The 14,006-nt window shown below is 35.8% G+C and overlaps 1 protein-coding gene across 2 annotated transcripts in view; it reads right to left on the reverse strand.

The window, feature by feature from the left end:
• The window catches only part of eys (eyes shut homolog (Drosophila)), a 207,487-nt gene that overhangs the window by 90,097 nt on the left and 103,384 nt on the right, over positions 1–14,006 (reverse strand). For both annotated transcript variants that reach the window (XM_023963743.1, XM_023963742.1), the window contains 6 exons: positions 11,350–11,521; positions 10,923–11,001; positions 10,330–10,529; positions 4,380–4,504; positions 3,639–3,763; positions 3,086–3,299 (listed from right to left, as the gene is read on the reverse strand). In XM_023963743.1, coding sequence (XP_023819511.1) covers positions 3,086–3,299; positions 3,639–3,763; positions 4,380–4,504; positions 10,330–10,529; positions 10,923–11,001; positions 11,350–11,521 — 915 coding nt within the window. The remainder of the gene's footprint in view (positions 1–3,085; positions 3,300–3,638; positions 3,764–4,379; positions 4,505–10,329; positions 10,530–10,922; positions 11,002–11,349; positions 11,522–14,006) is intronic.

The following is a 14,006-nucleotide window of genomic DNA, read 5'->3' on the forward strand; positions in this document are numbered from 1 at the left end:
GAGGATTTAAAGTTCCTGTGTAAATCCTGTAGCATCCACCTCAATTCTCAAGACCAACCTGACAATTTTATAGGTTTTATTGGGGTGGTGTTGTCTGCTAACAGTCATTTAACTGACACCACATATAAGCATAAACAGACTAATGCATACCCCTAAAATTAAGAACGTCTTTAGTGTTTTACCTGCTGCTATCCGAGCAGCTTAGTTTAGGGATGCCACAATTCTTGGCTTAAAACCGCACCGTGCGTTACACCAATGAACCGAGAGTAAATAGTTGCATCCCTCCTGCAGATGTTTATGTCGAATGCGTGAAATGTTTCGTAATACGTTTGATTAATTAGAATTTTTGGTTTTATTAAATTATACCACACTCGAAAAACTGGACCCTAAAAAATGAATTTAAGACTCTTAAAATGTGAGAGAAATTTCTTGAAATAAGCAATAAAATCTGTAAGAAAATGGCCTTAACAAGAATTTTAGTCTCTAAGTCATGTTTTCTTAAACTAAGATTATTTTGCTATTGAAAAATTTTGAGATGATTTTTCCTGAAACAAATTTTTTTAACTTTAGTTTTTGCAGTATAGCCAAACTGAAAGCTTTTTTTCCATATTGTTGTTTGGTTATTAGCAAATTAAAGAAAGATTGTTTCTAAATTTGTAAATGTTTTGCTATTGTTTTTTTTTTTTTAATTCACAGGTCATACATACATCAACCGAAACAAAACTGTGACCTACAAATCAAGGTTTGAACAAAATCTTGGGGAAAGTGAATCATTCCATCCCAAGTTTCAAATAAAATCCCAAATATAATTTAAAGTTTAAGTTTCACGTGAGGTTACTTGGACTTAAACATATTTTTTTAATTGACGAATTAATGTATTTTATTCACAATTGCTACAATTTAAGGAGGAAACACTTCTTTTTTCCAATCCCATTTGTTAATTTTTGAATATGTGTTGTCTCTGTATAAACATAAACACATATGTATACATATTTAAATGGCTGTGGAACAGTCTTCAGTATGAAGGAGCACTGTCTGAGTCTATTTCAAGCAGCACCAAGGGCACTGCATGTGCTTAGTTGGTGACCTAGTTAGATAAACTCACAAGTTTCTGGGTCTTCGTACTTTAAAACTTATTTACTTTGATTATGCACTTATGTGAACAAGAGAAAACGAGGGTTTGGTGTGTGTATCAGAGCCTTTGTTTATCGTTAAGCACACTCAGTGTGCATCTTTAACCCTTTCCCATCTATCGAGCTGGATCAGGTGCGGTGGGGAAGACCCATCACATGTGAGCCACACTGATTTTCAGAATTTTGCACTGAATTGGTTCAAGCTTGTGTGTGCTCAAAAGGTCTGTTTACAGTTCCATGAACTGTTTCAAGGGTAAATACACCTCATCTATCTCAGAGTGAAAGTCTGTCCTGCTCACTAAAGTCTTCTTCTTACACTAGTGACTGAGTGTAAAAGCACAAAGCTATGGAGACTGATGACTTTTCTCACGCTTTAAATCGCTGTTCCTTAATGAGAATACACACATTTAAAATACCAGTTTTTAAATCAAAGCAAGAGTAAAATTACTTGCTATCTTAAAGCCGTATGAGATTCCATTCGGAGAGGCAGATCAGTCGAACTCTCCTCTCATTCAAGACTGAGCAAGACCATAAGAATAGGTTTTCAAAAACTTAAATTAAATTTTTGATGTAACAATTTATGAATTCCCATAACTTCACATCACTTCTCTATTCAAAAATACAGAATTAGTTAAGGTAATAGAAGAATAATGAAAGCTGTTCATTGACTGCATTTAGGATCATTTATTGCCACTTAACTGGGGTTCAAGGCTTTACTAACCAATCTATGTCTTTGACTATTAAACTATAGTCTAATTATTACTCATATCGATCATTAAGTTTTCTACTTCAAAGAACTATATTTAAAATCATAAAGAACCACAGCGGATATGGCAGAAAAGTAAGGTAATAATAAATTAATTTAAGCTGAAGCTCTTTAAATGTATTCAGCCTTTGAAGTGTTTCAGATAGCAAAAGGAAACCAAAGCCAGACCTCTAGATCTTATACGTGGCTATAGCTATTTTTGCTCTTAGTTCAAATTAATTATTCACAATTATTCATACACATTTACAAGTCTTGCATGAATAAATGGCCTTTTGAGAAAATGTAGGATAAGTTCTAACTTTACTAGTTTTTTTTTCAACCAAAAAGTTATAAACTAATGCAGATAAAAAGTAATATTAAATCTACTCAAAAAGTAAACCCCTTGTATTTTTTTTGTTGTTAAAAAAATCATGAATCATAAACAATAAGGTAAACACCCAGTTCAATTCTCTTTCGATCTATTTGAAAATCATTCCCAGTGCCCAAATCAGCCCAAAACCCCCCCCAACAAACCTGTGTCCTTTTCTAGGACATAGTTTCTACAGAGCGGCAGTAGTTTGCCTCTGAGTTGTGGGCAGGACTGAGTTGTGGAGCATCTCAGCCCCCCTTTCTCTCTCTGTTGCTGAGTGCTCTCTTTTTACACGCTCTCCCGCTGGCCTACAGTCCATCACACTCCCAACCTAACATTATCAGTCCAACAAAAATGACAATCTTTATTGGCGCTATCCAGAAGTACAGTTTTGATGCAAATGCTGCCTCAAACAATGACAAAAAAAGATGTACATGGATACATTATGTCTACAAGTTGCTGCATCAGAATGGAGAGGAGCTGGGTGCCTGTGGCCCACCCTAGCATACTCTATACTTAACAAATATTAACTTTTTCCAACTGGATTTTTTAGTCTGCTCCTGATACATATACGATTTGAATAAAAAATAAACAAAACTGCAATTTAAAGCTTAATTTTCTTTTTATGCGTTCGCCATTATCAGAAAAATACCACAAGAACATGTTAAAAACACCAAAAACATCGTTTTCCTCTGAGAGGGTCTTTAAAATGTTATTTTGGAAAGATGCTAACCCTTTCTTTTTAACTGAGGAGAAGTATAATGTAGGAAAAGCTTCCTTGGCTTTATGACTTTTAGCCCCACAAGCACTTCCATCAAAGAATGGCCTGGTGCATACCTATGGATAGCTCTGCTTTCGGCTCTGGGCTGAGTGTTGGCGTCTCCACCTTGGATGTGTAGCCCCAAGTGATGCTCTTAACTACAGTCACCAAGGGAACGGGATCCGTAACAGGAGACAGGCAGCTGACCTTGTTGATGCCATCTACACAGGAAAGTGCTTCTGGACATGGATTTAGCAGGCAGTCATCATAGTTGTACTCACAGTTTTTTCCCTGAACACATAAAACAGACAGCTTTAAGACATGCAGGGGTTTTAGATAAAATAATCAATGAAAAGACTTGTATTTTTAGACATATTCATCTTGTTTTTTATTAAAAAATACTAACTGTAAGTTAATAAATTAAAATAACTAAAGATCGTCTTTGGTTTTTTCTAAAATTTAATGCACCAAACTTACAGTTTTTGTGCCTTAAAAATGCTTAGACTAGAGATTTAAAAATAGGTTATCATCCTTCATCCCCCAGAAAAGATTTGAAAGTATAGGGGGCAAAAGGGTAAAGGTTATCCCTTTTCACAAAAGGATTTTGAGGATAAGGTGGGGGAGCCTCACCACAAATCCAGGCCGACAGAAACAGGTGTAGCCATAGCCTGGATCATTCTGGATGCATATCCCCTGGATGCAGGGCTGTGGAAGGCACTCATTAATGTCATCCTCACAGTGAAGGCCTGTCCAACCTGCCAGGAACAAAAGCCCACAGAGTGCGGTGGTGAGCGCAGGCTCTCTCACTTCCACTCTCTGAAGTGAATATCAATCAGATTCCTTTACATTGATTTGCTTCTTTTTGGGTTCACACGCGTACATAGACAAGAAAAGGCTTTCACTAAAGAGTAACATGCCACATACATTTTAATGAGACGGGGTAGTATCGTCCTTAAATCCCGGTCTATTTTTTTCTTCACAATGCTTTGTTTCTGTAGCATATGACTACAAATTCTTCCCTGGAGAAAACTCGGCTTCCTCGAAATCCTTTTGAAACACGCAAACTACAGAATGAAGTCATAGCAGTGACCTTTTGGGCATTTTTTAAAAAAATCAATTACACATGTTTTTTTCACATTAAGATACTCTACAAATGTTTGTCTCTACCTTACATAAGGCAGAGTAACACACTGAAGCCTTCTTGTTCACTTCAAAAGTCCGGCATGTCTCACCATGCAGGCTGTGTTTTAGTATTCATGCTCATGGGCTGCAAAGGCTGCCTCTACTAGGTCTTAAGAGGAGGAAAAAACAGCGTCGGCTGCCTCATTTCTAAGTAAATTGAGAAAATCTCTGGATATCTGAGTGACTCACCTGACCTGCAGTGGCAGACGTAGCTATTAATAAGATCTTGGCAAACGGCACTGTTATGGCAGGGAGCTGAGCAACATTCGTTAACATCCACTTCACAGAAGTCCCCCGTGAAACCAGCTGGACAGCTTGAAAAAACAAATCATACTTACAAAAAAGTCTTAGGCAATCTCATTTATCCTTAACAAACCATCTAATAATGATTACTTTGTCACATTTTGAATGTTCAAAATTTTACACATTTTTGTGGTCTTGAAAGCATTTAACTTAATAGAGTGAGCAGTGAAGAGTAGAAGAAAATAAATATTATTAAAACAAAATGTGACAGACCTGCAGTGGTATAGGAAAAAAAAAAATCAGACTTGTATTGAAGGCTCCAAACTGTGACTTGATTATATATTTACTCATGTAAGGTGTGACAGGCATGCTCTCTAGCTAGAGTCTCACTGCTCCCACCCAGGAGACAGAAGTTCACAGCTTCCCTGATGTGATCATCATCACATTTGACATATTTTTGGTTTTCAAGGTTTTTAGACCATTTTTAAGAGAGATTTTCACTACCATACTGTCAAGCGTAAATGTTGTTTGCATTCCAGCATAGTAGCTTCCAAAAGTAAATGCACATTTTTTTTAAAACTCTGCCGTAAACTTGTTAGTTTCTTGCCATTAAAAATATTAATACTTATACTCTGAATGGACTAAATTAAGATGACATTCTGAAAAAAAAAGAAAGATCCATTCCAATAAAATGTGTGTTTTTGTTGTTTCTGTTCTTGTGCCGGTTTTCTGACGATTCAAGACATAAATAACGAAAAATAATCTTAAAATTGCATTTTTGAGTATTTCTTTAATCAAATTGTTTATGTATGAAGAGCTGATGCAAAAATATAGTTGGAAAAAGCTTGTGAGTGTGACGTAGAAGCTACAATCAGGTGGCAACAAGCTCCCTGCTCTGCTTCATTCTGATGGATCCTAGATCCATGTACGTCTTTGTTTTCCTTTCCGAGCTGGCATCTGGCTCAAAACTGCACGGTTGGATAAATCCAATATTGCTTGTTATTTATGTTGTACCAAAAATGTTAGGTTAGAGGTGTGAGGTGCTGTAAGCCAGTATGAGAGAGTGTAAACAAAAGGATGATGGGATATGAGGGCTCTGCTTTGCAGAAACTATGTTCTCTAGAAAACGACATGCTTTTTGATTTGAGCTTAAACGGCGATATCATATGTTTAAAAAACAAACACTCGGAACGCTTTTTAAATAGATCAAGCGTTGATCAAAGTAGGACTTTAAAAAGGAAAACATTAAAATCTCCATTAAAACCAAGTAAAATTGAAGAATGAAAAGGGAAAAAGACATAAAAAACAACAACACCAAGTGCTTGTATGCATGTATAAGGTGCAATAGGTGTGTTGAAGGGGAAATAAATATCACAAGGATTCTACAATTGTGTTTAAAATTTAAAGAAAAGCTCTTATTTTGCGGATGTTTAACAACCCTAATCATAAAGGCTCCTTAAGATCAAAGACTAAAAAAGCGTAGATCTGTCTTTTTAAATGAATGCTCAGTTTACAATCAAAGCCTCTTAAACCCATGTTTTAGTGCAAAAAACGGATCAAGTTCAAAACATAAAAAATATACTAGCATTTGTTGAATTCAGTTGTGAAATAAAAATAACGTAAACATGGACCAAAGGTTTTAAGCCCAAACACCATAACGGACAGTACAGAGTGTTCTCTGAAGTCTTTTAATGAACACTTACACCACTGATGTGCAACACTTATGCCTTCTTAAAAAGAACGTGCAGATAAAACATTACTGCCAACTTTATGTGTAATGGAGGTCATTTTCTTAAGAATTTATACCAATAATATATATATATATATATATAATTTTCCTTTTGATTCAAATTACTAGTCAGATATGAAAAACTTACACTGTGCAGAAAATACAATAAATAAAGCACAAAAAGCATTATGTTGTTTTAAATTCAGGAAAAAAAAATCATGATTTAAATATGCATTTTGAACAGGCTCAAAAATACAAGAAGGTAACAACGCTGCCTTTTACTATAACTATGTTAAGCAGTAAAACCCTCCGCGTCCTCATTAATTCAAATGCATCTGTTTATGCTAAACCGCCCTGGAAGGCACTTATTGTGCCAAAACTGAGCAACATACATGCATCTTCAGTACCATGTAAGCAGTTGAGCCTGAGCGGCAAATGCATGAGAAGGACTGGCGTGCCTCTCCGGTGTTTGCTGCAGTCATTGTCATATAAATAATGACAACAAGCATGCGGCAGCGCATCAGCACAAGGTTAGACAACATAATTAACTGTAAGGCACCCAGAGAATTACTGTGTCAAACTGGGACACTCTTTTTACACACACCTTGTATCCAGACACACTTCATCACTCAAAAGATAGCAAGTCAGCAATTAAAAATGAATAATTCATTTGGAGGATCCATGTAAGTGCAAACTTTTAATGCAACATGGTAAGTATGAGACAACATTCGTTTTTTTAATTGAAAACAAGTCAAAAGGGTTTCAAATTAGAAGTATTTAACCTTACATGGTCTTTTAATTAACAAGGTAATGGAACTTTGACCTGCTTGGCACTGAGACTGAAGCACTATACTGTTTGTGCACAACAAAGAGAGTCTTTTTTGTTCTTAATAAGGTAGTTTATGTTTGTTCACTGAAAGACAGAACATACAGAACTAAAATATGTTTTACAGACAGTGAAATGGACCTGCAGTGGATCATTAATGGTCAGAAGGCGCCGCTTTCAATGAGACAAGTGTGAAGGTGATGAATCAGGGAATTTTTAAAAAGCCAATATAGCAGCAGGGTTTTCATCCAGCTCCATCCAAGTTAATTTTAAATGAACTGTTCCTCATGTTTCTTTGCTAAAACATGTTTCAGATTTGGATATTGAATGAACTAGGCTGCCTGTATGTTGCACGTCTGCATGATACTGTAATGCAGCCACTAACAAGAAACAACATTGACAAAAAAGAAAATTCATCTTGGCAATATATCTGAAAAGGGAGTTTTTTCAAGGAAGTCTTTTCATGTAGTGTGTTATGATCATTATTTCATATCCAAAGTTTTAGCCGAATAGTGCCTAACATTCCCAGTAAAAGTGATTCATTTCTTAACTTTTACTGAGGAAGGGTCACAGAACTGACAACATTGTACATAAGGAGAGCTTTAGGTTTTCAGTTTTAGAATCAACTAAAAGCAAACGCCTACAACTTTCTGCCAGTTCTGGAAAAACAGTTTCTTCAAACAGCTGTACGAGGAAAAAAAGAGATGCATCCCATTCACAAACATGATGATCCATGTTCAGGACTGCACCACATAATTTTAAATGTGAAAATATTAATAGAAAACTGAATATTTGCCATTTCTCCCAAAGAATTTAATACTTTTGGATCATTTAAAAGCAAGAACAAACAAACAAAACAAAATCCCAGTGAAAGCTTTTGGACGCAGGGTGTTCAAACTGAAAAAAACATCACTATAAAATGACACATGTGAACTTACAATAGGCTAAAATTAGTAATTTAATATTTCTGAAAAACAAATCATGTAATCATTTATTTTCTGATTTTCTTCAGGAACAAAGAGCAAAAAGAAAAAAAGAAAGATTTTCTATTTTTTATATTTAAGCTCTAAAAGCATTTGGATTTAATAAATATGGTTGAACAAAAAAGACCAAGTTAGTAGTTTTACACATTAACTTAGATTATAAAGAATGGAAAGTCATTCTAATCTCCTAAGCAAAGCAGTTTGGGTGTTTTTTCTTTCCTTCCTAATGAGTAATAATATTCTGCCAATATTTATGACTTATTTCAATTAGACTGATCTTCTGATTCATTTATATTAGACCAATAATTTGTAAAATACAATCTTAGAGGAGTAAACACTTTATAACACTGTAAAAAAACAACCCAGCATGGATAGAGCTTTGATTTTAAGTTCCAGTTGAATCATTTAATAGCAGCCTGAGTGAAGATCCCAGACAGTGGATGTGAAAGACAGAATCTCAGGCTTATCTCAGTGATCGATTGCCCACATTGCTGCCAACATTCATGCAGTGGTAATGGGAATCGTATTTCCAACACTTTTCTCACCCATTTTCTCACAGTCAAAAACAATTTATGACCGTCCACACTGCTGTACCAAGGCAACCCCATAAAAAGCAGGTGGCAGAGGTTTACACAACACAGAACCTCAGAGAATTTAATATATCTAATTATTGAAATAAAAAAACTGTTCAACCTCCATTTCACTGACTGTAACTGCAGGCATTGTTGGATAGAAAGGCTTCAAATGTCCAAAGCAGAAACAAATGTGTATGGTTTAGTAAATTACAGCTAATATAGTATACACAAATATACACACAAATGTTGAGGTGCAAGAAGAATGAATACTGTAATATAGTTTTAAAATTGTATTGAGAAAGCTTCTTTGAGAAGAAGGTACAGGGCTTCTACAATAAAAGATAAACCAAATCCAGTTAACTGCTTTTCCCAGTGGTGTTTCAATTATAACTATGCCGAAAATAGCTAACATTTTTTTTTAAAGTGTGCCGTTGTGGGTACCGGATGTTCTCGGGTTGCCGGATGTTCTCGGGGTCCTTCGGGGTCCTTCAAATGAGTTATATCACTAGAGGAGACATCACGTGGTTCCTCATGGGAGGAGAGCACCGCCATCTTGGTGAGGTCACGTTTTGAAGACCAAACCACTTTTATAACATTTAATAAAGAGCTCTGTTTTTGCTTTCAATCACTTCATTATATGAAAAAGAAGAATGGCTTGAAATTTTGTTCAGAAATACAAACTTCACGAGTACCCCTAACTTAACTAGTATTAGACTATTTAGATTTTTTCTATGTTCCTTTATTTTATTTTACTTATGTTTTTATTTATTTGTGTGTTATGTTCATTGTTTCTTTTTTCCCCTCTTTTGTTTATTTTCTATGTCAATATGTTATATTTGGCAATGGTGACTGATCTTCGAGGCAATATTGATTACATCGTTATTGTTCGTTGTTAACGTTAATGTCATTGTTAATGTATGATACCGCAATTGTCAATAAAGTTTTAAAAAAAAAATGCAACGTTAACTCATTGGTCGTGGCAACTTACAGCCAATCAAATAGTGTGACGTCATTCGGTACCCACACCGTTCTCTAGGACAGTTTCTGCAGAGTGGCAGGAGTTCATTCGAATTTTGCCTGTTCTAGTGCGGAGCAACTCCGCCTCCTCTTCACCTTCCTGTTGCTGGGAGCCCAGACCATGGAGCTTGTGGCCCGCCCAGCATATTTTCTACGTCACAAATACACTCTTTTTCAAACTGCCTTTTCTGTCTGCTACTGATTCACAACAAGTTGCATAAAGAAATACTCAGAAAGGGAATTTTGAGCCTAATAGTCTTTGTATATGCCCTCCATCATCAGAAAGAATGGTGTTAAAAACACCAAACACACAATTTTCCTCAGAGTAGGTATTTAATCTAATCAATCTGGATCACGGACGATCTACATAAAATATACTGTAGCGTTTGTTTTGCTCTCTTTTGGCAGCAAGTCAAGTTAGTATGAAGAATTCCACTAGAATAATATGTAAACTATATAAAACAAATGCAAACATTAGAATATTTGTAAATGTTTATCTTCCCATTCAGTCAAAAATCTGAACTTGGCTTGGTTACATGAGTTATTCTTATCCTAATCATTTATTCCTTAATTGTATTATAAACAAAGGATAGTTTCAGGAAAACAAACAATGTAACATTGGTTTTAAACGAGTCCTATACGTAAATGTAAATCATAATGTAAATTCTTATTTAAGCAGGTGCAATTCCCCTCACAACATCTCTGACCATGAACAATCTTTGAATGTCAATGTATTAAATATTAATAAAAATGTGGGCAATCTCACCTGCATGTAAAGTTTGCTCCTTCCCCATCAAGGCAGGTGGCTCCATTAAAACACAATGAGGCATTAAATGCTGTGTCCTTGCAGATATCTACATCATTTTCACAAGTCTTCCCCGTGTAGCCGTCCTGGCAGAAGCACGCAAATTTATCAATGAGATCAACACAGGAGCCTCTGTTTAAACACGGACTACAAACACAATCCTGCAAATGAAAAGATATACACAATAAACAATAGATATTAAATGACAAATGACAGATAACAAAAAAAATAATTATGGATGTAAAATAATTTTCAATCATGTTGATTAAACAGTAGATTATATTTGTTTATTCATTAAGAAGAGTCTATGAGTAAAACAATCAACGTTTCATCCCTGCAAAAAGCTGTGGATTAATTTAATTAGGTATTGTACAAGGAACTGATTTATTCAGTTTTGTGTTGAGAAGTTCACATGATCCTAGTAGTGCAATTGACTCAGGTAGTACAAAAGTCAATAGAGTTATTGATACCAAAGACCATAAAAAAATGACCGCAAAAGACTCCTGACATTTATGGAGAACACCCAGAGGGTGTATTAATTAATTTCCACTCACATCAATGTTTGTTTCACATCTGTTGCCTGTCCACCCAGGTTCACAGAGGCAAGTGTATGAATATATTCCATCCTCACAGCTGAAAAGTCACAACAGAGGAAGTCAGAATGGATTTTTTTCACACTGTACTTATGCACAAACAGACCTTAATATGTATTTACTCCAAACACTACTTTACTTCACAGGCTGCGCATAAATTCTGTTCCAAAGATGTAATCTTTGACCAAAGTAGCAATTACCCTTTAACTGATTTACGAATGTGATTTAAACAGCATGAAGACAAGCTGTGAGGCCATCCCAGCAGCCAACACATGACACATGTTAACATTTGATGCACGTAAAACCGGGGTAATTACATATAATTTGATACAATTATTTTTTATAATTTGCTCTCTTTTTTACTTCAGTGTTGCAGAGGAGGCAGTACCTCCCATGAAGACAAGGTGCTGATATGCATTCATCTACGTTAGTCTCACAGTGGAGCCCAATAAAGCCAACAGGACACAAGCAGTGGTATTGATTAGGCCCATCAATACATCTTCCAGTGTTCTGGCATGGGTTTGAAACACACTCGTTGACGTTAACCTCACACCGCAATCCTAGAGAAGAAGCACATGTAGAATAAAAAAATTGATATTATATATATTTCAAGTATTTAAAAACAATCATCTTTGGCACTACAAGTGTTGAAGAAAAAGAAAATCATGCATATGGTATGGCTCTTGGGAAAGGGAAGTGTACAAACCGTTGGAGGAGAAAAAAGTTTGGGTCAGTTACATTTATAACCACCCCCAGCTTTGGAATCAAATTAAAAAAATATAATAATTAAGGAGATGAATACAGTGCATAGTTTTTGTGGTGTGAAAATGAAAAGAACACACTGCAAACAGGTTGTTTTAGTAAGACTTACATAAAAGGATGGCATGATTATTAAAAAAAAGTATCATATTGATTCAATGTCGGAATAGATCATATCTGAATAAAGACAGCTTATTTAACTCAAAAGTGTATGTACATCTATAAAACTCAGAAAACCGGTCAATATTTGGTGTGAGCATCATTTGCCTCAGTGCAACACGTCTCCTTTGCATTGAGTTGATCAGGTTGTCGAGTAGCCCACAGTGGGGCTATCGTATGGGCAGGTATATGGACGAAGAACACAGGTGCATTGGACTGAGGGCATTTTGAAAGCACAGAAATACCGTGATGAGATCTTGAGGCCCATTGTTGTGTCATACATCCAAGAACATCACCTTGTGTTGCAGCATGATAATGCATGGCTTCATGTTGCAAGGATCTGTACACAACACTTGGAAGTGGAAAACATCACTGCTCTTTTATTTATCCTTTTTAACTTGTCCTGTCCAACAGCTGAGCACACCAGATATGAGCTGAAAGCCTCAAGTTTTGGACATCTTTTACTGCTATAACAGGCGGGTTCCGGAAACCTCTGCTCAGGTGGGTGTTCAAATATCCCTGTTCTTGCAGACGCGTCACCCATCGAGCACTAAATTACAAATAATAATTGATTAGTGAACTTTTTTTTCACCAAGACGTTTTGATCAATTCTTCAATTGACTTCTGTGTGTTCAATCCAGACTATAAATTGCTCCGGAGTATAAGTCACAGGAGCTGAAAATGCATATTAAAACCCTTTAACTGCCTGCTCAACCAAATGGTTGAGCAAAATTTGAGTTACTATATTTTTATAAGAGAAGTTTCTAACTTAACTCAAACTGATTCAGCCATCTCAACCAATAAGTAGAAGCATGCAAAGCTAAAGGAAACCACCAGATGGCACTGTGTCAGTCAATGGTTGTTTGCCCAACCTCTTTGACTGACAAGCAAGTCACAACTTGAAAATGGTCAAACAGACTTTCTTTCTTTTTATGAACATTTGTAAGGTAGGAATATTTTTATTACTTGGTATTACTAGTAAAGGGTTTATTGAACAGAAATATGTTCATAGATAAACAAAAATAAACAAATTTCTGTTTCTAATATTTTTTTTTAAACATGCTCTACCAAATGGTTGATTTGTCACTTCATGGTGTAAGTAGCAAAATCATGCCTATGTTAAATAAAGGAACTGTTTGTCATAAAATCAGTTAAAACAACCTTCTAAATCATCCAGTGCTGAAGAAATTAATCATTAACACATCATGAATAATAATTTAAAATCCATATTACTGTATAGTTTTGTCTATTTTTGAGTTAATATCAGCTAGTGTGTAAATAAATGAAAAATCAAGATTATTACAGCTCATTTACTTGGCACTAAACAAAAAAAGCTGCAATAATAATATAACCAACAGTTGCAAAAGTTTTCTATAGTTCTCTTCTGCTTTACAACTACTAGATAGACACTAAAACATTCTACAGTGCAAGACCACAAGTTCATATGGCTCTTGTACCAGAAAATCCACATGAATCAGATGCAGATCTGTATGACAGTGATGATGACCCAACAGAGGATCCTGATTATTAGTCCACACATGCAAACGGCATTGGTGACAGTTCTTTTGAATCCCTGGATGAAGAAGAATCTCTTTCAACAACCAGATCATCCATACTGCCACCTCATAAGAACAGAAAAAGCAAACACATGCCATTCTACCCCACCAAGAATAGCTTGTCTCCTCCAATTTTGTTGGAGGAGACAGGCTAGTCTCCTGACTCAAGATCCCCCTCTAACCCAAGCAAAACCAAAAGAAGAATATGGAAGCATGAGGACATTGAGGAGTTCAAGGTTCCAGATTCAAGATGTGAGCCTCCTGAGGATGTACACACACCCTTCCAATACTTCAAAATGCTTTAAAGTGATTAAGCATATTGCTTATCATACACATCTTTATTCTGCTCAGAAGTTGGGAGATCCTAAAAGACAAGTTCTGAAGAAATTGAGGATTTCTTAGCAATTCCTCTATATGTGGGTGTTTTCACCTTCCCATCGCAGGCGGACAACTGGCACCAAGCGGCAACATAATTGCTGACATCATGCCAAGAAAAAGATTCCAGTTGTTACGCAGATATATAGATTTTTGTGATAAGTAGCACATCAACGAGAGTCCAGACCAATTTTAT

The sequence above is a fragment of the Oryzias latipes genome, chromosome 15 (genome assembly GCF_002234675.1).
Source record: "Oryzias latipes chromosome 15, ASM223467v1".
Lineage (NCBI taxonomy): Eukaryota > Metazoa > Chordata > Actinopteri > Beloniformes > Adrianichthyidae > Oryzias > Oryzias latipes.